General features: G+C 44.0%; 1 protein-coding gene across 2 annotated transcripts in view; it reads left to right on the plus strand.

The window, feature by feature from the left end:
• The window catches only part of LOC126921957 (neprilysin-1-like), a 74,105-nt gene extending 55,085 nt beyond the window's left edge, over positions 1-19,020 (plus strand). For both annotated transcript variants that reach the window (XM_050734051.1, XM_050734052.1), the window contains 12 exons: positions 8,192-8,323; positions 8,507-8,605; positions 8,685-8,863; positions 13,614-13,800; positions 13,921-14,097; positions 14,195-14,295; positions 14,612-14,667; positions 14,738-15,024; positions 15,104-15,262; positions 16,560-16,636; positions 16,721-16,990; positions 17,072-19,020. In XM_050734051.1, coding sequence (XP_050590008.1) covers positions 8,192-8,323; positions 8,507-8,605; positions 8,685-8,863; positions 13,614-13,800; positions 13,921-14,097; positions 14,195-14,295; positions 14,612-14,667; positions 14,738-15,024; positions 15,104-15,262; positions 16,560-16,636; positions 16,721-16,820 — 1,554 coding nt within the window. In that variant the 3' untranslated portion in view covers positions 16,821-16,990; positions 17,072-19,020. The remainder of the gene's footprint in view (positions 1-8,191; positions 8,324-8,506; positions 8,606-8,684; positions 8,864-13,613; positions 13,801-13,920; positions 14,098-14,194; positions 14,296-14,611; positions 14,668-14,737; positions 15,025-15,103; positions 15,263-16,559; positions 16,637-16,720; positions 16,991-17,071) is intronic.
• The last annotated feature ends 8,696 nt before the right edge of the window (positions 19,021-27,716 follow it).

Raw genomic sequence — 27,716 nt, forward strand, 5'->3', positions numbered from 1 at the left:
ACGCGTGTCCCGTCTACCGCGTCGCGTTAGTCGTTGACCGTTTCCACTTTGGCTGTCTTCGACACGTTCTCGTTCCACCGTGTTCCTACGAATATTCTTCCAGGAATGAAGCAACGCAATTTCCATTTTATCGCTTATTCACGTTTCCTCATTTTAACACTCTTTCGTCCAAGAACTATAGAAGACTAGAGATCATAACGAGCATCTTATTGATCTTTTAATTTTGATGCCATGACTTTCACTTAAGAAGCGACGTGGTTGAAGAGTCTACGACGATAAGGGGTCGTTCAACTTTGGAACGTTGTATTTTTAACGATGCCAACGCGACGATGCTTGTAACGGTAGTTTTCAGTTAATTAATTTGATGGAAGTTTTAAATAGATCGCGACGGAGTTGGCTGGCCGAGGAATTTGCACGCGACCGGATCGAGGATGCGTGGAAATCAATCAATGCGACTCATGAAAATCGAACGACATCCTCCGGAGAAACGTATCCACCGTCGCGCGGGTGAAACTGTCGGATTTAATTTGCGTAATTGATTCATCCGGCGACGTTGGCCGACAAATGGCGCGCGCTGAGGAACAAACGTAGCGCAGCTCGTGACGCGAGTTTCCCTCGAAAATGCAACACGAACGGAACAGTACACGGCAAAACAAATTTAACTCTCGGCCTAGTTCAGTCGGCGAACGAGATAAATTCTTTCTTTTCTGCAACTGCAATTAAACAAGGACCGAAAGTGGTAACGAAATTGCGAATTCAGCGGCCGCGCAAATGAAGTGGGGGCTGGCCAGAACTGCTCGTTAGATACTTAAAAAGATGTTTCCCTTTCAGCACGCTCGAGCAGCTTGTTTCGGAAAATATACTCGAAGGAAAGAAAACCAACATGGGAAAATTATAACGCGGAAACAGGTAGCTTTAATTAACTAGCGACAGGTGCCTTCAACGTGAACTGGAAATTAGCAGCACGAACAATACGCGAACTGTCTAATTCATCTTAATACAATTTATAACGTTCATCTATTCAGGCTATTGTTTGAGCAAGTACCGTTTTTCAAAGAAACAACAGTCCTGTCGAGCTATTCATACGATAACACGCCATTGAACGATACTTTGCCATGTCGAAGTCGTTCGAACTCGAGTCAAATCCGCTCGAGGATCGTTCTCATTTTTCACGGTCTTTGATGACAAGCAGTTAGGGACATTAATCAGCCATTGAACCTGAATAGAAGCATAGAGAGTCTATATGTCGGCGTTAATAAACGATTATATCGTTTTTGCAATTTTCTATCGGTTCTGGTCGAATTTTTCAGCAGCGACAAGCATCCCAGCGTCCTTTGTTCCCACGAATCGGTAAATTTCGTGAAAGTACATCGTTTGAAGCAGCATCGACGCCAGACAAGCAACGTCGTGATCCAGTGAAATTTCCTCGAGATAGCAATAAAGAGGTCCATCCATGGAATAAATAGTCTGACAGACTCGTTGGCTGGCCTATTTAGCTTCAGCTATCATGTACACGCGGCAAATCGCAGCTTTCCGTTGAAATTACGCCGATATCCTCTCGAACTATCCCCTCGAACTGGCCACTCGTACGAAATTCTCGAATGGAGATCAAACTCGGTGTACATTGCGAGTTCGGAAGTGAAGCAGTTGGCGAGCGTAGTTTTTTCTGTTATTTCTACCATTCGTCTTAATCTGTCGCTTTGAATCGAACAAGAAATGAGAAGATGGATGTTTAGGGATTGGAGCAGTAAGATACCCTTCGGTTGTTTTTGGAAAATTAATTTATTGATTCGGGATTGATTTCTAACCGAAAGAAAATACCCCAATTCATACCGATGTTTCCAGATACTCGTAGATCTGATTGTAGGTTGTTCATTGTTTTCCTTAGCCCGTTGACAACACCACTTTTTTAATTTTCCGTGACATTCTCTGCGATATTTCTTCTCCGCGGTCTTTATTTTTCTTTCTTTCATCTTTATTTTCTAAACCACTTTTTCAATGCCGTATAATTTCGTAGGATACCGATGGTGGTTTCGGATGGATTGATGATTCTCAGGTGCGTGATTTATCATGGAAGAAGGGAGAGTTCAAGGGTCTGTTTTACTCTTCCCTCCATGTTTTATGCCTCTTGCTTATTTATATACCGAGAAAGCATTAGACCATTATTAATCTTACGACGCTCGATAAAACATGTGCCTAATAACCCTGCAGATATATCAATGAAATTATTATAACTTCTAATAGGTATCCTCAGGCTTATTCGCATAAATGAGAAATGTCCGTTTCGTAAACGATTAAAAAATTGTATAAAGTGGTTCGTTTATTGATTAAACATAGACTATCTTTACGAGCACATATATTTCAGATACTTGGTTTACATTGTATGCACATCCTTCTCGTGGGTCTTAAATAATTTACGGATTTTATTGTGGCCCTTTATATAATTTACGATAACCGACCACTAAATTTCATCCATAAATATTAATACATACACACACACGTATACGTATACATAAGCACACTAAATCTGTTTGATTTAGATAGAGAATTCGATAAATCCAACAATTAACGCGTATAAATTTTGTATCGAGCTGGCCGGTTCGCAACGGAAGGAGGAAAGAAACACGAGAGATCGGCTGTTGGTTATATCACGAGGTCGAAACGCGCAGACGTAACCGGCAACGATATTTAGTGTCCTCGTTCTGGCCGCTCGTTTCATCGGGCGGAGAGATCGTTAATTCAGATACAAGGGTTCGATTAAATTTAATAAATGCCACGTTCGAATTCCGGTCAGAGTAGTGGCCATTGATATTAATTCGCACGATGAATATTAATATCGTTACGCTTTCTGACTTGGCGATATCGAGTCGTTCCCGGGGGTATTCTCGCGCCTGAATTTTCTCTTCAAAAATTGCACGTTATTCGAACAGCGATACCTCGCCAGGGACCTTCCGTTTTCCGAGGAAACACACCTCGCAATTTACGAGCAGATCGCAAGGTGGCCGAGAGCTGAAAATTAATCTGCCAAGTTCTATTTTTTTGCCACCGAACGCGATAAATTTCGGCAACGTCCTCCGAGAGTAGATACGACTTCGTTATTTTCCCAGCGTATCTATATTTATTCGTATCATCTACCGTCGAATTGATTCACCGGACACAACGATCCAGTGGAATTAATCCATCGAACGCGACGACCAGCTTCCTCGATGCATCGACGTACGAACGTTACGGCGATTTTGATTAATGAAGCTTGGCGAGTTACGCGCCGTTTCGTTTAACATCTGCCGGCGCGCGTGCCAGCTTTTAATGAAATTTCCCGCAACCCAATGTTTACAGAACGACGAATTATCAGTAATTAAATGTGTCATGTATCGTGGAAATGCAGAATTCTTTCGGTAAGATATCTTTATCACTTCTGCAGTGGTTCAGTGAAACGACTGGTCCTCTGTAAACCTTGAGAATTAGTTTCTAGCCGATGATTTTGCTTCATTCTCGATCCAAGTTTTTAGAATCGATCGTTTCTAGACCAGTGTCTTGATTGTCAGGAGAAATCAAAAGAACATCGATCCGCAGTCAAAGTGGCTGAATATCCGGGCAAATGCACAGCGAGGTCGTGTCGCCTCGTTTGCTCTCGCAAACCACTGATATTCCACGGATTAAAAACATTCGTATCCGGTATGAATCTGCGTAAGCAGTTTTTCCCGGCGATTTATCGCGGTAAATATGACCGCGACTTTTCGACGAATCTCCACTTTACGAATGACACGGTTTCGCTCTACTGTCAGAAAACGAATGGAAAGTAAATGTTACGCGGCCGATGATGTTTGAACTGGGAAAATTGATAGAGGGACCAGAGACTCCGAGGGTGATATTAAACTCGTTAAACAATCTCACTGAAACAATTACTTTCGCGCGCGATCTTTTTCCCGCCAGTTATTACCATACGCAAATAACAAAACGAGCAAACAGTATTAATACGATATATTGAGATATATATGATTTTATGTGCCAGACTAGGTTAGCTGCGTAGTAGTGATACTTGTATGTGAATATCAGTGTGTGGAAGTATGTGTATGCACGGCGTCTCGAAAACAAAGGAACGTAAACTGTTCAGTTAACAGTGTGATATGGAAGAATGTGAGACGCGTGCAAGTGTGTATCGATGAATATCTTTGAAATCGTTTATCAAATAAATATGTAACTATTCTAATATAAATTCTAAGTGTAAATGTAGTAGTCCTATACCATTATTTCGGCAATTAAGATCCAAAATTTTCAGCACGATAACACAGTAGTTCCATGCTCGTTTTGTGGAAAAGTGCGCGTGTTAATCTAAAGCGTAACAAATGCGTAGCAAATGATTGAACGTAATATGCTTCCTCGACTTTCACCTACGGGCGACTCGTATCTCGAAACGAAATTGACTCGTGAAAAGGACATTATGGTTGGTCCGTGTCAGCCTTTGCCGAGGCGGCTCTCTATTTTCCATCTTTCAAGGAGCATTAGAACATACAGAAGCACCATTCAGCACGATCCATCTTCAATTTATTTTCCAGCCATATCCGACCCGATGTCTGATTCCTCGCTTTCATCTCTGACACGTGTCCTACGATTACGTCACTTTAATTAACGCTGGAAATTCGACTAAATGCACCGTGACCGTTTGCATCATCACGAACGCGGACGGCGACGTCATCCGCGTTCCTCTTTTGCACCGTTCTTCGTTTGGACCGTACGATTTCTTGCCGGACCCCGTCGCTTCTGGGAACGAGTAACATGGAAATCGAATTGAAATTTAAATTAATGACTTTGCCGGGCTCGTCGGTGGCCTCGTTGCTCTGCTTGTGGGACTCGATGCGACGTCGTGCTACATCTTTAATAATCTGCATGCGAAAAAGGCTTTTGTTCGAAGAATATCTCGTCTCGTACGGTGGAACAGTGAAAAGGACACGTATACATAGTAAGATTGGGTTATGCGACTCAACTAAGCTTCGATATTTTAAAATTCCAATAAAGAATAATTTTGATTAGTTTACTCGTACCAGCACTCCCGACGGAATGACAAAATTTTAATCGCGTCCTCTCGCTGGTTAAAAATATTCTTACGTCCCAGAAATTAATTACACCGGCCACTTTCATCAAGTTCCTTTTTTTGGCAATTGGACAGATGACGGCAGAGAGATACGGATCATTTTGCTTAATTTCTGAAAACGACGAGCAGCCATTTGTAACTGGTTTTGTTAGACTGGCCGGCAACGCGGATTTAATAAATTCGCGTTTCATCGTTTTATATTCCGACGCTTAATCTGCAGGCCGCGTTTTGCACGGTCTCCTGTGAAATAAAACGCCACGCGACGGTCGGACCTTTTTCACCGCGCTGCCCTGTCACCCTGAAAATACATATAAGTAGTTAAGCTCTAACCGGTGCAAATAAACCGCGACCGTTGGCCGGGAATTATCGGATTCACCTTATTAATTTACTCGAGCCCAGCAGCGTTAAAACGTTTATTAAAAGAATTGGACAACGCGTCTACTTAATTAACGCTTCCTTGTTCCACGAGTTATTACTATTTCCGTACCTGTTCTCGACATGCGCAGTGTAACGCGTAACATGCAAGGATACTAGTCAAGTAGAATAAATTTAAATAAATTTAGTCTGCAGAAACTAGAAAGAATTTAAATAAATTAAATTTCAAAACTAAGCGCGAATTTAATCTAAAACAACAGATTAGGTTTTCTTTGGAATTCCAGGTATTATCATTTTTTCAAATTATCTTTCGTTCTGTCGATTTGAGTGAAATTTTTACTAACGAAGAGAATCGAATCGTGGTTTTGTAAAAAAAAAAAAAAAAAAATTCACCGAAGCACGGAGCAGCCTGGGGCTGAATTTTCAAAATCCCTACGACGCTTTAGCGCGTGGTCGGGACAAAAAAATCTGGCCAGGTATCGAGACGAGTAATCGAATCCAGCTCATTAATTCGGCCCTGACCGCTTGGGTGTCGTTTCGATTTCGGCGTCGCTGTATCGAACTTTTTTTCCGAATATTCCCCAGGCAGAATCGCTGTCTCTGTATCGCTGCTATCCTTTTCTGTATCGCTACAGTCCATTTTCCTTTCTCCCTTGTTACTTTCTCTTTACGCTAGCTATAGCTAAGATACCAAACTACCAAGTTCTGCCACACCAATCCTCAGAAACTTTATTAAATTTAGCAAAGGTAAAAATTCTTTAGAAAATTCTTTCCGTAAAATTTCCCCCCGACGAAGAAAACGACCGATCTTCCAATGGTTCCAGAATATCTAACGCCAATTTCCCATAATTGGGACGTTCCTGCTTTCTGTTAGATGAATTTTTCCTTCGGGTAGCCTCGGCTTCTCCGTTTCATCCACCGGTTTTCGGCTTGGTTCTTCGCCGGAATCCCCCGCCGCGCATTCAATTCCGCCGTTCGTTCCGCGCGAATAAAACACGAACCAACGGATATTGCTTTAGTTACCATGCCATTCGCTGGCTCTGCTTGGCTGACGAGCTTCTTCGCCGTGACTTCATTTATTTACCGAAGGAGGAACACAGCGAATAGGAAACGATCGTTGGAGAACACTCGAGGACAGACGGAGTTGGGTGAGAATCTCGCCTCATCGAACCCACGTCCACGGAATCAATGGCTCGATCCCGTGGAAACTTGGAGAAATTGGGTCGCGTTATTTTTGTGGGGCGCAGGGGTGGAAAGTGGGCACGCCGACCGAACAAGCTGAAGAGCCGGAGAGAGAGAGGGAGGAAAAGCAGAGGGTGGATCGCACGTGATGACACACTGTCGCGAAAGGAAATGGAAGCCGCAGCTTTGTGCCACGCTAACGACTTCGATAACGATGCCCATCGACTTCACGGTGTTCCTTTTAATTCGTCGAACCGGTAATAATAACGGGACTTGTACAGCCCGTGAACTGTTCATAAAGGATTTCAAGCAATCAACTTGGTCTTGTTCTCCGATCTGATGCTACTCGCCAGCGTCGATGAGAATTCAAGTAGTTCTTCGTCTCAATGAGAAGAACGTTAATGGAGAACTTGCTAAAATATCGGAAATAGAGAAACGATAGAACGTAGAGAATCTAATAATTCTACGGTGAAATCTACGCTCTTGCAGTCGACCGACGATTCAAATGGAAATTATTTCTCTCTAAACGCGTGTCTTGAATACGTGTAAAATTTAGGTATCGTGTATGGAGATCATGGAGACGTCCAAAGAGAATTCCAAGAAATCGCGGTCTATTAAATACACCTCTTCTCTGAGACCATCTCGACGAAAGTGTCGACGATGGCGAGAATGGCCCGACGAAAGCTACCGGAAGACATTTCGGCGAGCGCTGTTCCAGTTCTCGGGGGAACGCGTGAAACTTTGCTCGCCGGGGGAGAAGAAGGAAATGAAGCAGGAAAAAAGAAGCTGTTCGATAGTCGTACCATTATGCTACATACATGGACATTCAGAGAAGTACAACCGGCGCCGGGGCGAATCGCGGCGCACGGGCTGTAACCTTCCTCGAGCGGAAAAATTCCGACGAAATGCGTGCCAAAGATAGAACCAGCAGCCATCCTCGTTCTTGAATGGCCCTATCAATGTGAGCTTCGATCAATTTCTCTTTTTTCGTCCCGTTGACGCGTTCCCTCCGATAGCAGAGTCGCGCCGGAAGCGCTCATCGATCTCCCGCGAAATTATTTACACTCGAGTAATTCCGGCCTTCCCCTCGAGAAAAGCCGCGTTGGAAAAGTTGGTTCGTCGTTATCATGGAAGCAAGTAATAAACGTCTGAGATGTTCCAACTTTAAAGAAGGATCTTGGATTTGCATCTTCGAAGACAATCGCGGTTTAGTTTTTGCGATGAAACTTTCAAGTTCTTTCGAGATTCGCCGTTCCAAGTATCAGTCCGCCGTCTTTTCACAAACGTTCAAACCATCGATCTTTCTCCATCGTCACGGATGACGCATTTGTCCGGCTGCCTATCTCGTCGTTTCCCTTTCACGATCATCAATCCTGATCCTTTAACGACCACCAGAGCAGGAACACTCGAATCTTTTTGACGAATCCACGGGCTTATCCTCGTTGAGTGGGCGAGCAGATTTTACACGTGTGGCCGATTAAATACACACCGATCTGAAGTCTATTAATCGGATGTTCTCACGCAGTCGACGATTGCTTTCAGAATAAAATGGAAGAGCAAAGGTCACGCAGGATTCAGAAGATCGTTGACGGCCTTCTGCCGAAGACGATGGATCCGAAGGATCGCGCCTCGGAGACCGATCTGCTGCTACAGTTCTGTTTATCTCTCAGCAAGGTGAGTCGATACATCTTTTACAGCCCAATAACGAATCGCTCTCTAAATATCTTTGAAGCGTTTTTCACTTTGACCCTTTGACAATTTACTTTGTAATCGCATTCATTCTTTGTCCATCGTTCAATCCTGTTCCCTTTTACGCCATTTCATCCATCGAATAACGTTTTCGCTTCGACGCTGCAGATCTATCCGAAGCACAAGGATCTATACAATTGGGTGGACGTGGATCAGAGGGTGTACGTTCCTTTCAACATGTCGTATCTGCAAGAAAGTTTCGGTTATGTGAGTAGACGTTAACGCGTGCCGCGATATCATCGGCAATTTTGCAGAGGAAAAATGATGTGCTTGGTTCCTGGGTTAGATAAGGTGGGGGACGCTGCTGAACGCCACTTTAGGCGCTGCCACTGCCGATCTTTACAATCACAGCCGCAATCGGGAACGTCCTGCTTACGGCTACGACGATCAACTGGTCTACGTTTATGTTACCGCTCCGCGTTACTTCCGCAGCCTTGGGAAACTGCTGAATCGTTTTTCCCGAAGGTAAGCGCCACTTTATGCCTCGATATATTGTCTGGGAAAGTCCGTCAGAATTTCTCACTCGCGCGAAATTCGAGGATTACCAGTTTCTTTCCTCGAGAGTAACTAGCACCTGGCAATCAGAGCGTACGCGCGGTGGATTTTTCGCGGGCTGGCGTGGTATTTTCAGCGTTGAAATTTGAAAAGAGGTGGTGTCGGTATCGCAGTGAAACGAAACAGCTGCCATAAATTCTCGTAACCTCGCGGTCTCGCCGCTTTGATAAGGCGGAATTTAAATCCCCCGTGAAAAGGTTGGAAAATAATTTATCGCGTTCGCGAAAAGATGCAGCGCCAAGCGCAATCTCGCAGGCTCGTATCTTCCATGGAAGTACGAATTCGATTCCTGCTGGTCTTTCCGCGACATTAAGCCCGACCCATGGAATATTAAAGGCCCTAGCCGTGTGGAACCCGCGAACCTTAATCGAACACCTCTGCGGCGCATGATTTCTGGCTTAACAGCTGATTACACAAATCGTAGAACAAAATCGATCGTAGAACTGCGGAATGTTCGTGTTCTATCTATCGCGTCTTTGTACGTGGCCCTCATTCCTTTAACCTTAAACGCAGAAAATGTACGCTCCGGTTCATAGACTTTAGGACATCTGTTGGTTTCATACCTTCATGGTTTCATCAACTACACTTTAACATAACAGGATTCACAGATGTATAATTAGTATTATGATAGTAAACGATGAAACACGTGAGCCAGTAGAATATCAAATGGAGAAAACGCAGAGGAAATACAAATACCATAAATTACATGGACGTTGATTGATAGATCCCATAATGACTAATAAATGAACTAAATTGAAAATAACAACACCGTGGCTGTAGTTGCAATTTCACGGTTCTAGGGTGCAGCCGTATAATCACGCTTCCGCGTCTGGGGAATAAATCCTGCTCGTTAGGATCATGTTCTGTACAACAAAAATACTCGTCGATCGATTGCGTTAATTAAAACAAGGGCAAATGGTTCGCGGATCGGATGCACGCGAACACGTTTACCGTTTTGCAGCTGCACGCGCGTTTACCGCGGCAAAAAGCAACGCATTCAAAAAAAGAAACGAGTAAAACCACGCTCGCCATTATTATAGCGACTTGTTTATTAACCAAACTACCGGCGTGGTATTAAAAATAACGACAGAGAGCATCGTTGGTGCGCCGGTGATTTTTACGATCGCCATACCATTTTTCGTTGCGAGATTCACATTTTGAACGTAATTTTCCCCTTTATGGCAGCCGTACGGATATTTTTTAGCCGAACCAATCGATTCGTCGTGCCATAGATGCTAAACAGAACTGTTATGGCGAGTGTAAAAGCAGACGTAAATAGGATGAATTATCGATACCACGGCTCCTTTCGACGTAAACTCGTTTATCGAGGCGGACTCATTCGATTAAAACATTCGTTTGAAACGTAATTTTCACTTTCCTCGTATATTGTTTGTTCGTCAACGAGCGGAATGTATTCAAAGGTAATACTCAATGTATGCTAATGATAATTTCACGAACGCGGAAGTTTCAGCTCAACTGTCAGCTATCCCAGTTTCCCTTGATTTTCCTCATAAATAACGTTATACGATGTAAATGTTGTTTTGATCTTTGGCTCGAAATACAAGCCGATAACGAGTGGTCGATGTTGCGGAAGTTGATGATCGCGTGTAAATATCGGTCTGCCGATCCGACAATTGCATAACGAATGAATATTAATTGAACGAGCTACAACTGGTTGATCGGAAGAACGTTTCGCGTTCAAATTTACGTCGCTTTCGATACATCCGTTTTCGAGCTTGCTCCTTTGGGATCGAGAGCTGCAAATTCACGCTGTCGTCAGACAACCTGATCGATTGGAATTGTTGCAAGTTGCTTAACATTTTATACGTTCGATCACGAATGAAGTATCCATTGAACGGAGGGCAAACGCTAGAAGAGCTTGTTGATTTTGAATTCGCCAGCAAGAACGTGAATAACATTATCGTTTCGATGAATGATCTATAAAATAATTCGTGAAAGAGGAACGATACGCTCGTTGGAGGTTTTATTAACAGTGGTAATTTCAAAAACGACTGAGCTAGCCAATTGAAATGGCGGTCACGCAGATGCGGTTTCGCGATTGTGTTTCGCCAATCGTTTAATCCTCGTATCAAGGGGTTTGAGAAAAACGATCTTCACCGCGCGATCCACCGATTCGGTCGAAAGCTTCATCGCCACGAGGATTCTTCGTCAGGGGGATTAATATATCCAGCCGCACGTACAAATTGCCAGATCGTCGATATGTGTGTTTGTTCGGTTGGTAATCGAAACAAGCTATGGAACAACCGGCAATCGAAACGCGATTAAATCGCCTTTCGTTGCGTCAATTAGCAAACTTTGCTTCCCATAATTTCTCGGTTCAACGTCGAATAAAAAAAAAAAAAAAAGAAAAAAAAAAAAGGAAAAGCGTATCGAAAGAGGAATTTGTGAACGGTGTGCCAATTCATCCGAATATTCGCGCAGAGCGGGAGATGCAAAGAAATATACGAAATTTCAGCGCGATGAGTTTCGTAGATCGCGAATTCCTACAAACTGATTCCCATGGTAGTTACACGACCGTAGACGGTTTTTATTAGGATAGTTTGAACCATGTGCGGGGATATAGCGAGTCATGCTGCAAGTAGTTTGGAGAAGCCTCGATTATTGCAAATCGTACTGATTGCATTAAACGAAGTTCTCGCCACGCTCGGTTGAATTTCACGCTGGATGCCGGTTGGATTACACGTACCGATTGCGGAACGTCGTAAACGTTGACAGACTTCGCTTTGACGATGCGGCCGCCGATGAATTTGCATAATGCATGCGTATTAGCCGCGTACCAACGTAGTTAAACGGCAACACGATGTTCTCTACCCTTAAGTGATTCCTGCGAAGCTTATTATCCTTGTTGAACGATTAGAAAGGTTTAACTTTTAATCGCGTAAAACGCTCGAGTGTGGAACTGCTGGTAAGTGGAAACTTTCTTTTCATTCGTAAAGTATATCGGTAACTCGACTTACGTAGCGTCTATCGGAAACGGTAGTGACTCGAAGGAACAAGAAAATCGACGAAGCATCGAATTTAATTAGAAAGCAGAAAGTTCGATGGGTAAATTGGCTACTCGGTTCGGTCGAGTTCCCACGACGATGTTTGCTGCTCAGTGAATCGAGAGAGAAGGAAAAAAATTGCACGTTGTAAAAGAGGTAGCAGGATGCGGTATTCGCCGGAGGATCAAGTTCGGATACCTTGACTCGGGTTATTCGGTCGTTGAACACGTGGAATTCGGCCTTTCCAGCAAATCCAAGGTGAAATTCTTTGCTGATCGGATGTAAAGCTTACATTCGAAGCAACAGATTCCGGAGCACGTTATAACGTCAAGCTGACTGATAGTTTCGCCTTTTGTATATCTCACCACAAGGGGACAGTTATTTCGAATATTCGACTAGTCTTGGAAAGTTAAAGAGGGTAGTTTCATCGTTGATTGTCACATTCTTCTCGAGTGGGTAACGAGCAAGACACGGGCTAGCTACAAATTATCAAACTCGAACTTTGCCAGTTTACGGTAATATCAGCAGAACGGACTGGTTGGCGAAGCAAACACTCGGGATTCCGAAACGTCACAGTTGGCAGCCTATGCTCGTCCGTCGCTATTATCTCTCGCAGACAGACAGACACAACCGGAGGATGAATACAGCCAGCAAACCGCGATAATTACTGCCGAAGGTATTCCGCGCAACAAAGAACCAGACGCTCGCATCCTACCGCCAATTTCTGCCCATCTATCGTCCTTAATACTCGGACTCGTTGCGTTCTTTGGATACGGAACGCTTTTTTCACATTTGCTGCAGCTTTGAATATCAGTCGTCGCGAATTACGATCGTTTACTTTGAAATTGAAATTTTCAACGTCCGACTTGCAACTTTTATTTCAAGTTCGTAGGAATGTGTGCGCCAGTTAATTTCCAGATGATATTCCAAATCATCTCTTAAACCGTCGCAACGTCGCCAGAATTAATCTCGTAGAGAGCTCGGGGGCAGATGAAAATGGAAGCGTAGCGTAGGTTAAATGTCGCGAAGGTTGTTAGCGCGGAGAACGCTATCAGCGTCTGGCGTAACATTTATGAGCAGAGAAGTTCGTACGCAGTGCACGCCAGCGTACCGTATGCGGTTAATAAACGTGGTACGATCGTAAATTTTGATACCAACAGCGAGCATGCATCGTAAATCGGTGCCTAATTCGTCCATTACCCTTCGTTGCTAAAATTCCGCCCATCTGCGCTACTCTGTTCGCTCTATATCAACCAGAACCGAGTTTCTACTAATAGGAACGATGATTTCACTTCAATCGAAATTATAGTTCCGTTAATACTGTCACATGCACGTAGCTCAAGGAGGCAAGAAAGAGATACGTATCCTCGAATTTGTCGAAACGAGCTCGCGCTTGTGGCGGAGGAATGGCAAGGTTCGATAGAATCGATAACGCTAATTCGTTATGCTTTCGGGGCCAGCTGTTCATTATTATAGCCACCAGGACATTATCCTCTCTTTTCCACTGAAATATATATCCTCACAGGCTATTATTTCGTACGAACACTCGTACGAGAGTTATAGCTATTTTCGAAGTCGTGGATCGAATAAAACGAAGATAGAAAGCGATGTTTTAAACGCGCAAACAATACTCACAAGTGCATATCCTTACGAAGGATTATTCACAATGGACTGTTGCTGTTGTACGCGACGGACACCCTGCACGACATCGTGAACGTGACCGGGAGCAAGGACTGGGAGCTGTCCTGTTTCAAGCTGACGAAGGATGTCTTCAGCGAAATCGTGGGTGCTCTGTATGTGCAGCAGTACACGCCGCAGTATTTAGAAAACCTAGCTAACAAGGTAAGGCGATGAAAAATAGCATCTGCTTCTCTCTATTCTACTCTCGTTGCTCTTTCTCTCTTCTCTTTCCTTTGTCTTGGTGAAAACGTTGCGATACAAATTGCGTCGTGTCGCGAACAGGTGGGAGGGCTGTTCGAACGCGTGAAAGAGACAGTAGCTGAGCGCATTTTGGTGAAATCTTGGCTAGACGAGGAGACAAGGACGCAGGCGTTGTTGAAGCTGAACTCGTTGCGGGGAAGATTTCACGTGTGGCCTGGTTTCCACAATGAGAGCCTGCTGGCCCGCGAAATGGCCGAGGTGAGGCCTTCCTCGTGCTTCTTTGCATGCGACGCGCACGTATTCCTAGCGATACTTCCGTCAGCTATTCGTGACTGCCATCTATCACTTCCGGTAGGTGGAGATCGATCCGGCGGATTTCTTCCACACCGTGTTGAAACGATTTCGACAGGTTCGCACCGTGGACGACAAGGTTTTGCGCAGGAACGTCACCGAAAAGTGAGCATTTTCTTACTTCGAACATCCTAACAATAGGATCGAAAATAAATGAGGTTACTCCACTTTCTTAGTAATCTGACTCAACAAAATTTATTTAAAAGCAAACTAATTCGCGATCGATCCAAATCGAGTCACTTTGCAACGTACTGTGCATTCGTCGTAGTCAGCTAATGTTCGTAGTACTAAATCTCTACATTCTTGAACCTATGTCTCTCTTTCTTTTCCGATAAATACGATTTTAGATATCGGGGCTGTCTCCTTATTGCTGCAAACCCATCGATAATAGAATGGGATAAAATTAATTTTATCTTTGCAGACGTCGTCATCCCTATAGCGTATCCGCTTACTACGAATCTTCGACGAACACAATAGGTAAAATGGATCTCTGAACATTTTATAAGCTTGTCCAAAGAATTGTGACGAGGGAATTCATCGATTTCAGGCATTCCACTTGCGATGATGACAGCTTGGTCATGGTCCTGGGACGCTGGGCCAGCGTATGCAGCGCACGCGACTCTAGGATCGGTGATTGGTCACGAGATTCTCCACGCTTTCGACCTCCATCGACGTCGACTGCCATTGGATCCCGATATGAACGTCGATCAGTGGCTCTGGATCACGCCAGAGTCTTGGAAGAGGTTGGAAGCGAGGATCGAATGCGTCGCGAGGCTTTATGCCAGAAGCTTTTGGAGGAAGGTTCAGTTTTATGGGAACGACGTTGCTGTACAGGTAGAGAATATTTTTTCACATATTTTCTTCGAGTAAGTATATCGAAAGTTGGGTGGGACTCGTTCGAATGGTTTTTCAGTTCGACTGGAACGTGACGAGGAACGAGAATGTCGCTGATATCGGAGCCTTGCAAATTTCTTATAAAACCTGGCACACCCTGACGAACGGGAAGGATCGAAGTCTTCCCGGATTAGAGGGACTTCGGCCGAGCCAGCTTTTCTTCATAAGCGCCGCCCAGGTAAACATACGACGCCTTTCATCCACATTTTAAGATTTCCACTATACGAATTCGTATCTTTATGAATATAATTGGAAGAGCAGAGCTCAGAGCGTAAGTAGCCATATATATTGCGCTAAATGTTATACATTCTATATATTCCATATTGTTGAGAATTGTGGATCTTAATCTAACGCGACGACTCCTGGGTCCAGCACCCCATATATCCAGCATCCAAATGATGCATATACAAGTGTAGTCGATAATATATTTTTTCGTTATCGCCAGAACATCTTCTGTTGATTTTATTGACATATTGGATTAATCACTTCTTAAAGTTACTCATTGTTGAGACATTAAAACGTTTCGCGCAATATATTTCAAACATCCAAACGATCGTATACTGTTTCATGCTAAAAAATCAATTAAATCCATTGATAGTGAAACGATATTTCATATACGGTTCTTACAAGAATTATTGTTATTTAAGACTTAGGAAAACGTATATACAGTGTTGAAATGGTCACCACTTCTAAGAAAACTCTACATCTGGTCTTTTTAGTTTTCTCAAGCACTGAAGCCATCGTCAGCGTATAGACAAAAGACTGGGACGAAGGCAGACCATAAATAGTAGACAGGCGACGTTGGCTTCGGGGTTTTCAGTTATAGGGTAGCACTGCTAGCGTGCGGATCGGGACCAGCTCAAATTATATTCCTACTTGTACTTACACTTCTGTATTAAAATATATTTTCTACTTTACAATTTATCCACGCGTTCCTCTGTTCATACATCTAATAACCTCAACATATAGCAACCACGCACACTATGCGTATTTCTGGCGCGCGTTTCCGTTCAGTGACGGTACTTCGGCAGACTGGACTGCCGAAGGGAAAGGGTTAATCGCCGAAATAAAAGTAAAGGAATACTTAGATTGGGGTTAGGATTTATATTAAAATAGTTTCAGATTTATTTAATAAACGATTCCCAGGATCTTCGTCGATACTTGCACGCGTCTCAGCACTCTCTTGGTCTCACCATCTTCTATACCGCACTACTAATGGAACAATTACATTCATCTGTTTTTCGAGACGCTGTGCACACACATACTTCCATACACTCATACCCACATACGCGTGTCGCTACCACGCGGCTAATCTAGTCTAGCATACAAAATTATACATATCTCAATACATATATTTTTGCATTTTGCGCTTCTTTGAATCATTCAGTTTCTCAGAAACGTATGGAAATTAGTGTAATTGTAACTATGCGAGAGGGATCGTAGGAATCTAATCTTATTTCTGAATTATATTGCAGACTTACTGTTCCAATATGACTGCCGAGGCCTACATTCTTTCCGTTGAGCTCGATTATCACACACCTCAGCCTGAAAGGTAGCCAGCGTCTTCCTGTTCAGTCGTACCTCGAAGAATTTAACGTTATTGAGAAATAAATACCACCCATTAAAATGTGTTTAGAGTCAACGGTATAATGATGAACTCTCAAGCATTCGCGGATGCGTTCCGTTGTCCGATCGGAACCAAAATGAACCCCCCTAACAAATGTACCACATGGTGATGATCAGGCTTGGACAATCGTGCACCGACAGATTTCATCTACGACATATTCGATCATTTGGATTCGATACGGAAAATGGCGTGCTGTGGTTGGACACACTCTAAGCGACAAGGGCTAATCATTTTTTCAGCAATTGTCGAGCGATCTTGCGTCGGAGGGAATCGGTTCAGGTAATACCGATACTTGCAAGATATCGTACTTTTATCTTGATTAGAGTTTTATCGCCAACTACGTGGATCGATATTTCGCAGGAATTCTATCCGGAAAACTGAAGAATCGAAGTAGAAGGATGCATCGAGAGTTGGACGAGTATTACGCTGGGAAGATGCGATTCGCGATGACGGAGGATCGACCGATAGATAAGCTTGTTACAGCGTTTCCAGAGTCTAAAGAACGGCCAACCGAGGAGATGTCGATCTTCGGTACGGTCGTCAAAGTAATCTCGTTTAAACGCGCCATTAATGTTAATATCTCTCCCTATGACGCTTTAGAGGACCTTAGATTTATTATAGTGAAAGCAATAAATTGTACGGCGGAACAGACGAGAGTGTGATACACACGAGCAAAATACGAATAAAAAGGAAACTAATAAAGATGTACACGTACACACGCAGAATAAGTAAATTTACAAAAAGCGCTTCGATCGTTCAGTTTGCGACAAGGCGAGTAGAGAACCGGCAAGTTTGCTAATGGAATTAACAAAGCATGTCGTTTATTAGCGAGATCAGAGTTTCTCGATAAACAAGAATAAAAGTATACGGCCACGTTGTAGTCACGTGAACACGTGATCAACGCGCAACTTTGTAGGAAAGGCGAGCTATATCTCTGACTCGCGTCTCTATTCGAATTAAAAATTGAGAAAAGCTAACGAACAATTTCTAGAATCTCTCGAGTAACGAGTATAGTTGAAAGTGACTCTCGGAGGATCGAGACTAGGCCTCGATGGAACGCGAAGTGCAAGTACTTTGCGAGAGAAATCTCGTCGATCAGACCGTGTCGTGCAAACGGCTTAACAAACGCAAACTGAAAACATTTACGAAGCGAATCGTTTAGTTTCTCGCGCACCGATTGTCTTCGCTCTTGTTAGTCTGTAAAGCCTGTAAATAACGTATCCCCTGATGATCCTTTTCGGTTTAGTTTAGTTAACTTAACGTAAATGAAGTTTGCGTAAAGGAGCTGTCCGTGTTGTATCGTTTCAAAAATAGATTGGCTGGAAAATCTCTCGTCGCGGATAGTTCGCCTTACGCTGGTTCTACGAAGGCTTAGAGAGATCAAACTGGTTAGCGCGCGCTTCTATTCACCTGTTTCGTTCGGTTTTTCTCCGTACGGACACAAATTTCGATTAACGCTTCGCTTTTTATTCGTGACACCGTTTCGCTCGGTTCTCGATGGAAATTCAGCTTTCAGTTGAGTCTAGTCGCTGCAGGCGAGCAGCTCACTCTTCCCTCGGCGAATCGACGACAGCATCTACACACCAAACTCTACTTTCTCCTTTCGATCTTCTTATCTTACACATTTTAATCCCTATGAATCTGCAGAACTTTTTTATCAACACCTTAGAAATAAGAGATATCCACAAATTTGCAACGATTCCTTTACAATTCGAGAAACGTCGCACGTTTCACGTTTCCCTTTCTAAATGTTCCTTGCACAAAATACTCGTACGGTAGGTACACAGGTTTCGTTTACTCTCGTCGAGCGATTGTTTCCCAGTGGGTTTCCCACTTGGTTTTATCAACGAGCTTGTGAAACATAAATTGGTGAGCTGTTCGTCGTGGTGCTCGTAATTCCCCTTGGTCGTCGAAACGGAGACGCAATGGTTCGCATTCGAGCGAAAAGAACCAATCGTGCGGCGAAAAGGATTTCCAGAAAGGAGATCCGATTGTCGCGAGCCGACGGCTAGCGAAGGTTGTTACAATTTTAGTGCGTTTACGCAAGAATCGCGATCTGTGATATTCTTAAGCAGTACTTAAGCAACTCGAGGGACGGTTCGACGCGCGTCTTCTCGATGATCTTGATCGTAGGAAAAATTCTATTGGTTCAACGATATTTAACGGATCGTAAGAGGAAGAAGAGCTGTCATGGACGGCGCTCGGATGTCCCTCGTCGAATCGAAAGCATAAAGTCACGTTATTCAAACACCGTTGTAAATGTAAATGGCTGATAGCTGATATGGCAAATAAATATGGTTTATATACAACTGACATTGTAATATATTTACAAGTATAATGATTTCCTGAATATAGAACAAAGTGACGTTAACGTTCGATTTCCCTATCGATCGGGAAACAGACGAGTGTCTCGACGTTCCTCTGCTTCTAACCTCACGGAACATCCAAGTAAAACGTAATCGATCCGAATCGGAAACTGTCAGGAGATATCGCTGTTTGAAGAAAAAAGTAGAAAGAAATTTCCATCCAGTTTCATTCTTGCACGCGTGGAAAATTCTTACATGACGAGAAATTTGAGGCTGCGCGCCTGTAGCCGAGGATGAGTTCCCTGGCAGATAATCTAACATGTCACTGGCTGTCTGGCATCTCCTGATCCTTTGGGTAATCCGATAAACGCGTCGACTGTCGAATACACTTTCGAGAATAGATAACCGAAGTCTCGTCCGGGAAATTCCTTTATTCATTTCGCGATCGATCTGTGCAGATGACACTCGTCTCTTATCCCAGAATGAGCACGACCCGCTCCTCCTATGTGTCGCAATTCGAATACGTTCCTCGGTTTCATCCCTCAAGAAATCCTGACTGCCCGTCTCGGTTCACAAGTCGCGAACACATCGACGAAGATTCGGAGGAATGGAATCGACCGGCGATCGAGATCAGGGCCGCGGTTTCCCGTTGCTCCGCATTTACACAGGAGAAGTACAATAAGTTTTTACTTGACTTTTGCATTATTAATGTGAATGTCGCGTGATATAGTTATCGGAACGGAAAGAATAGAGTATAGAATAATTAGAGTAGAGTTCGATGGATTTCAAGCGACTGGCAGAATCGATTTTTGGTTTTTCTTTCGTAGAACGTTAGGGGATGATTTTCACGTTCGTGGAAAACGTAGGTACGACGAGGAACAGGATCGAGGGACGATAACAAACTGCATCAGGAACATCGTTATCAGCATGAGATTCAACAATATCGGCAAGGTGTTCTGCTTATCGATCTTTATAGAATTTTTGAGGATACTACATTTTTAGTAGTACTTTCTTCTTTTTACTACTGTGTTCTAAAATATTAAAACATTGAAATATTATACGATGTCACGAATTACGTATTAACATTTTCTAATAACGGAATACTGTTATTAGACTGAAATTGAAGAGAAATTCATAGTAATCGATCACGTGCTGGACTCCATAACGATGAAAAAAATTCCACTGCAAAATCCCTACGTGATCAAAGTTCGTCAAGAAACCGTGTTACAATTGTACGGGTTGAAATTCCAAAGTGTGAGTATCAAGAGAGTTGAGTAGCCTAATTTTCCACGCAAAGATAACGTAGTTTACGGCTGATAACTCTGCTGGTAATTTATCGTGCCGTGCGAAGAACTTGTCGATTTCTTATCAGATTATGATAAATAATAATTGAACAACGTTCTGCGGAGCCTTTTAGCCATTGTTGGTAGAAATACCAGCAGAGTAGTCGGCAAGATCTCGCGGACAGTCGTATTGATCGCGCGACTTTGAACAAGGTTGTTAACGCAGAGGCGAGAGAAGAAGTGATTAACAACCGGAGCCCGAATTACACGGGGTGCGATGTAGATTCCGAGCAGCCAACTTGTGGTCGAAGCTTTATGCGTGGAAAACCTGTCCCATTTAGTCAGGTAAACTTTATGCATAAATTCTTTCTCGTTGTATTCAAAAATAAAATTGTGCATTGCCTCTGTCGATTACGCTTTGAACTGCCAATTTCGCAACTTTATTTCACTTAGAAAGTTTCAGAATTTTTCTTAAAATTCGAAAAAGATATTATACGTTTTCCATGCACGAATAACAATGATCGAGGACTAAATGTAAAGATGCAGGGAGATTGTTTCCTTCAAGGAATATTCAACGATCGTAGCTAACGACACGAAACGATTGCAGGGTTTCTGTTGTTCCTGCGACTCGGAGGCAAGCGGCAGACGTCAATACGGAGGCTGGAACAAAAGTTCGGATGGCAAGGCCAAGTCAATCTACAACCATACTATAAACAAACCTTGCAACAGGTTACGGACGGGAAGCAAGTGCTCGAGTTCGAACGATAATTCGGTGGCACGAAGCCAGGCTAAAGGGGATGAAGCTCGGTCCGGGAAGAAATCGGCCACGCTACACGCGAATCTGTTTGCCAACCAGACACCCAAATCCTACGTTTTCGAACCTGAAACTTGTCATAAATCCAATCAAGTTTTATCGAAAGAGGCGTGCGTAAATAAGGGAACAGAGAATCACGAGGAATCGCGCGAGTCGAGGAAGAACGAGGCTTTGAATTCTGGCGCGACCAAGTCGATTGCGAGAGAAAGATACAAAGGAAAGCAAGGTGAAGTTTCGTCGACGTGGAGCTTGTTCCTGTCTCCGGAAATGGTGGCTGGAAGGCCGCCAAGCAGAGATAAAGTAGCGTCGGGCGTCGACGTTGAACGAGATCGAGCGTCGACGCAGACGAACGTAGTCTTCGAGGCGAAAAGCGGAAGAGTAGCGGGCGAGCGAAACTCGAAACGCGGTGGATCGACGACAGGTATAAAAAATTCAGAATCCACGAGCGAAGATAGAAGGAACCAGTGCGAGGTTTCGCGCGATGGAAAGGGAACGAGCAATCGCGAATTCCACTCGATCAGCTCGAAGGCGGAAGCCAAAAAGCTATCGCGAGAGGAAGGGGAACGTTCGAAAAATCCATTCGTGAGCGAGCCAAATAAATGTGTAAATTCGATACACGACGAAGCTTGTTCGGGATCACAATTTCGCCTTTCGACGAAATACGAGTGGAGAAAAAAATTGCTGCCGGAAATGCAGTCGATGGAGGTTAATGGCGGGAAGGACGTTGAGAAGACTGAACGAAAGAAATGCCGGGCACAATCCTCGTATGGAAATAAAGGTCCGCCTCTGAAGTCGGGCAAGAAGAGGAACAAAATGTTTCCCGTTACGTCGACAATCGATTCGCTCGCGATTCGACCTTCTATGCATTTAAACGAGCCTTTAAAAAATTTGTCGACAGGTGTATTGAATAGCAATGGTTCTCCTGTGGCGTGGCCAGCTCGAACGAAGGAAATCGGGAAGGGTAATTTAAATAGAGTAATGGGAAATACATCCACGTCGCGAGAGACCAGACTCGGGACTTTTAACAAGAAACGAGAGAGGTCCGGATCCTTTCAATCTAACGGTAACAAGAAGGACGCAAGTTGCAGCGAAACTTTTGCTGGAGACAGGCGAAAGCTGATTTCGAACACGGTCGCGAAAGGTGGAAACGCCTTGCGAAAGGAGGATTTTTCTGCGCGTGAAAAGAAGCATCCGAAAGAGGAAAGGATAAAAAATTACACTCCGCAGAAGAGAACCTTGAAGGACTTATCGTGCAGAAATAGCTACGACCATCGGGAAGGAAAAAAGCTGAAGAAACAGGATGTTACGGGTTATGGGAGCAGGACAAATTTCCGACGATCGCGCAGACAGCTTCGAAATTGGAAAAACTGGCGGTCAGCGCGGTACAGATCGAAGAGATTCAATGACTTGTCCCGGAGCCGAGGTCGACGAAAGAGAAGCAAAAAGGCCGATGATGACAAAGAACTCGTGACGGCGAATCGGAAACCCGGTCACGTTGTGCGAGTCTATATAGACGTTGCCCGGGACCTGAAGGGAGGCACTGACGGGAAATCAAGGTCGGATAAATTGGCCAACGATGAAAAGTCAGAAATAACAAATGGAAAGGGCAAAGAAGGGAAAAAGATGGGCGACGACTCGTTTTCATGGGACGAAACTAGTCAGCAGGACAGCGTGGATAAACAGATCGAGGACAAATTCAGTCGCATAAGCGACGTCCTTAAAGAGGATACGATGGGATCAAAACCAATTCTAACAGAGAAGAAAGGCAACACGGTGAGCGTTAATCCTGTGCATGAGAAAGAGATGATTTCAACTAACGTTGGTGAACAGGGAAATAAAATTGAAGAGGTAGAGGATGCGCTTCCGTATCGACAAATTGACGAAATTCCCGATCGAACGGAGGCTATAATTCTCAATGAAAGAATAGATGACTTCGATAAAAATAAAAATGCTCTCTCGCCTCTACAAATTGACCAAACTGTCAACGGAAAGCAGATTGTACAAGCTATCCTGAATGAAAAAATGGATGAATTGCGCAAAAAGGCTTCTTCTTACAACAATAAACTTAACATGAATCAGGGTTCTTACGTAGGTTCTCAAGACGAAGCATCGGACGAACTAGTACAAGCAAATCAAAAGGATAATCTGTTTGCGAATAATCCTGACCAGTTGCTCGACAATTACAAGAGTACAACTTCCAGTCCCGAGCTTGTGATCCCACCACCGATGGGTTCATCCATGATGAAGGAACAGAATCAAGTTGTATCCAACATGTTCGCGCCAGAGTACGTTGACAATATTGACTCTAACGACGATGATACGCTGCTATTGAATCCCACGTCATTTACAAGCGAAACATCCGACTTGACACAAGCGTTGATTGTGGTAGACCTTTTCAAAATTGCTACCGGCTCACTTACCGAATCTTTACGAAGTACAATCTCTACGGAAACTCCCGAATTTGGCACCAAGTCTCCGAAATTAATCGACAGACTGGGTGGTCTAAAAAAAAACATTGAGAAGGCATTTCAACAGCTGAAACCAACGATTAACAGGACATCGACGGTCAATGAGACCACGACGATCATGCTGAAGGAGTCAACGACGACAAATACGACCGAAGAAACGACCACTTCAGTCGGGATGACCAAAATCACGGACCAAACATTTCGACCTGTGGTCAAACCCACAGAAAGCGCGCCGCCAACTTCACCTGGAGGCGCTGAGTTTCATAAAGAGGTTTCCATCGAGGGAGTAACCTTCCCCGACGAGACGCCAATGATTTCCGTGCCGACACCTCAACAGGCATTCGTCGATCTGCAGTCGATCTCCCGAAACGTGGAACCGTCCAAAATGAGAAAGAAGTGGATAAACGATCGAAAGAAGAAAGTAAAACGCACTACGGCTCCGATGATTAAAAAGCAGGATTTAAAGGCGTTTCACGAGACAGACAAGCTCGACGGAAGAGTGTACAAAGATAATCCGATCGATCACGGCGGGAAAAAGCGATCGACGCGAGCGGATTCCGCGATGAAATTTTCATTCAAGGCGGCCAACATGAACGTCGTGAAGGAAAGGTTGGGTGTGACTAGCAGCTTCTCTCGTGAACAGCGGAATTACGTACAAGTGCAAGTCGAAGATCCGGGTGAAGCTGGAGAAAGAATAAGAGATAGGCTGTCCTCGAAGAAATATCCATCAGCTGGACAAAATGAAGTGAAAATTGCAAACGAGAATGTAGACGGTTCTAGAGACGTAAGGGGAAACAGGGAACCTGCGTCCGATAGTGAAATTCCTGATTCGTCTGACATCAAATGGATTCATCATCCATGGTTCGTCACGACTGAATCACTGGAGTACACTGTCAAACAGAAGAGTAACAACGACCGTGTTTTTTTCAGTAAAAGTTCCAGCCAGCGCAAGAATAAAAACGCGAGGAACGGAGACAGCTTGAGGGAAGATTCTCTGAATCCAGCAACTGATGGCGTTCTAGGAAGGATCTTGCCGCCTTGCACGAAGGGCAGAGTCCGCCATGTCGGGGATCGTGGAACAAAGAACGTCATTTGCGAGGCGGAAACGAATCGAAGAGGCAGACGTTTGCTCTCCGTTCAGGGGCTGAAGCACGACAAGAGCAAGGCTGGTCACAGATCTAACAAGGATCAGAAGAAGATTCGGCAGGACGAAGACAATTTTATCAAGGATGATAATTCGGATATCGAGTACGATGAGGGTGCGTCTGAACACCGGAAGCGTTTAAAATCGGTTCGCGATAAAGACCGTAAGGAGACGAAAAAACGAGATGCCACGAGGTCTGCATTGAAACGGGAGAAGAAAAATAAAGATGGCGACAAGGAGCAATCGCTCCCTTCCTCGCAGGAGTCGTCGAGTGATTACGATTATTTCTTACCCGGAGAACAGATGGATGAAAACGACAGGACACTTTTGGAGGAAAAACAGACTGATGACGATAACAGTGTGGAAGGTTCTGCAGGTGTAAATTACGATTCAGATCCAGCATTGGGAGATCTTTTGGAAAAAGAAACGGACGATGATTCGAAGATTTCCGACGATATGCAGAACGATAATTCTTACAATCAGGTGAGCGATAGCTCCAGTTTGCTCAATGAATTCGATAGATATCCGAAGGATCTAAGAACCGAAGGTCAGATGAGATCCATGGAAGAAGAAAATTTGGAGAACGCCGAAGCTGAAAACGAGGAGGACGGACATGGGAAAGATTTCGACATTTCATTTACTGGAAAAATTCATTTGGAGAGCGATGCGTACGGTCGACCGGTGTCCATCAGTTTTAACGCAGACCCCGAATTTTTCAGGAAAGACTTTATCTACGATGGAAAAGCGAATAGCTACGGCAATCGATTTCCATTAGAGTCAGCGAATTCTTTTATTGACGCGTCGGACACACTCGCTTCCGATGGAACAGACAATGCTAATTTTTTGCCCAACGGTTATGATGTTGAATCGTCTCTGAACGCGCCTCTTGATCAAGTCGACGATCGATCGGTAGCCAGAGAATACTTCCTCGATACGATGCGCGCTAGAAATCGAAATGCCGGCAGGTACAGAAACGATCCTCGACAAAAACTGATCCACTTGCAAAAGAAATCCATTGAACCTAACGAAGATCCAACGAAACAAGACTCGACATCGTCGAAGCAATCGTTGCAGGTTAGCAGCAGCTGGAAGAGAAGTCTTAAACGTTTGAAGAAGAATTCCGAATCCTTTGCATCAGCCACGTGCGTTCCAAAGGAAACTGAAGTGGAGGAACGCGAGAAGTTTGCTGGCGCTGAGCAAGACGAATCTTTGAACGTGGAAGATCGAAATCGAGTCGCCTTGATTTCGAACGAAGCCAATTCGAAGAAGATAAGCGATGAATTGCTGGACGATTCGTCTCAGGTTTCCTTAGACCAGTCTAATTTGCCAGAAAATAATTTCGAAAATGAGGACACAGACGCTGCTGCGGATGTAGAGAAAGTAGGCTGTTACGTATTGAATAGTACCACGCTGAAGTTTGATTTAGCCGAGACTACCATCGTTCCTGACAAATATCAAGGATCCATGGTGAAAAATACGGTTCTCAGTATTCAGGATCTTAAAATCGAAGATTCTTCGAATACGACAGAGCCAGCGACAGAAACGCCAAAGTCAGCAGTGACGTCACCAGCGATAGAAACGACAACCATAATTTCGAGTTTAAACGAAACAGTGATAGAGGCGCAGATGTCCTATCCAAAACCACCGATAGTGATAGCAGCGGAATCGGCAACGACGACGACAACAACAACGGTAGCAACGACAACGAAGCTCACTAGTTCCAACGAAACCGTTATAGAGGCGCAGATGTCCTATCCAAAACCAAAATTAGAGGCGGAATCAGCGCTTCAGGCTTCGCCGAATTTACCCCAAGGTATAGTTGCCAACGAAGATAGCAAGGAGTCGATCGAGAAGAAGAATATGTTGGCGATTTCGGACTTTGTGAGGAAGTTGGAGAAACTTGTGGCCGATACGGGGAATTCGAGCAACACGACTGGTCGTACTTTGATACATTTGAAGAAGTTTATCATAGTTCCTGACAATCGTACGTTTTGGAGTTTGAAAGAATTCTCGGCCCCGGACAGCAAACAAGGAACAGCAACTACCGAAACGGTGGTAGTGATGGGAGAAGGAACTCGCATCAAAGACAGTACACGATCTTCGGAGGATAACGATGAGTCGGAGTACTCTGAGATTGAAGATAACTCGAGAGGGGAGAATCGTAACTTAATAAAGGAAATAATCGATTCTGTAATAAGAGGCGATGACCTGAAACGCGAGGTACCGTTCAAACGTTCTGACAAACTGAATGATCGAAAATTGTTAGGTGATAAAAAGGATCTGCTGAGTACAGCAGATGCTCCGGTGGCGAGCGAATGGAAAGATCGGTCGAATGAACAGGAATTCGAGACGAATTTGGAGGTTGATAAGAACCCGGCCGACTTGGCCAATATACAAGAAGAAACACCAACGAAGGAGGAATCTTTCCCGCAGAACGTGGGTAAGAACGTCGATGACCAATTCCTCGAATCGAATCTCGAGAGCGGGAAAAAGACGTCGAAAAAGGACAACGATGTTTGCGGAAATAAATCGAGTGTAAAGGAAAAAAGGGATACGGCTGTACGTAATACACGTTCGGCAAATCAGAAACGGGAACATGAGAATCGTGGCAAAAAGAAGGATGCGAAGCATCTGAAAAAGAAACGTCGGGGAAAGCGAAAGAGGAAGACGAAGAAGGGAAAGAGGGAGAAGAACAAAAGGAATAGGAAAAAGGCGAAGAGCAAGTGGCCTTTCAAGAGGAATTTACTTATGCTATCGGAAGAGGAGCAGATTCAACCTTCGAATGTAGATTATAGAATCAAATGGAGGAATCATGATGAATTTTCAGCGAAGGAAGGAGAGACGAAAAACACGGAATCTACAAGAAAATCGTCTGGCGAAAATGGGTTGAAAGAACCGCAAATTCGGGGCGGCCAGGATTGCTCGGATCACAGACATCCTCCTAACGTAGATCCATTAAAATATTTAGAATCCGCCCACTGTCTACGTTT

Source organism: Bombus affinis, chromosome 11 (genome assembly GCF_024516045.1).
Source record: "Bombus affinis isolate iyBomAffi1 chromosome 11, iyBomAffi1.2, whole genome shotgun sequence".
In the NCBI taxonomy this organism is placed as follows: Eukaryota; Metazoa; Arthropoda; class Insecta; order Hymenoptera; family Apidae; genus Bombus; species Bombus affinis.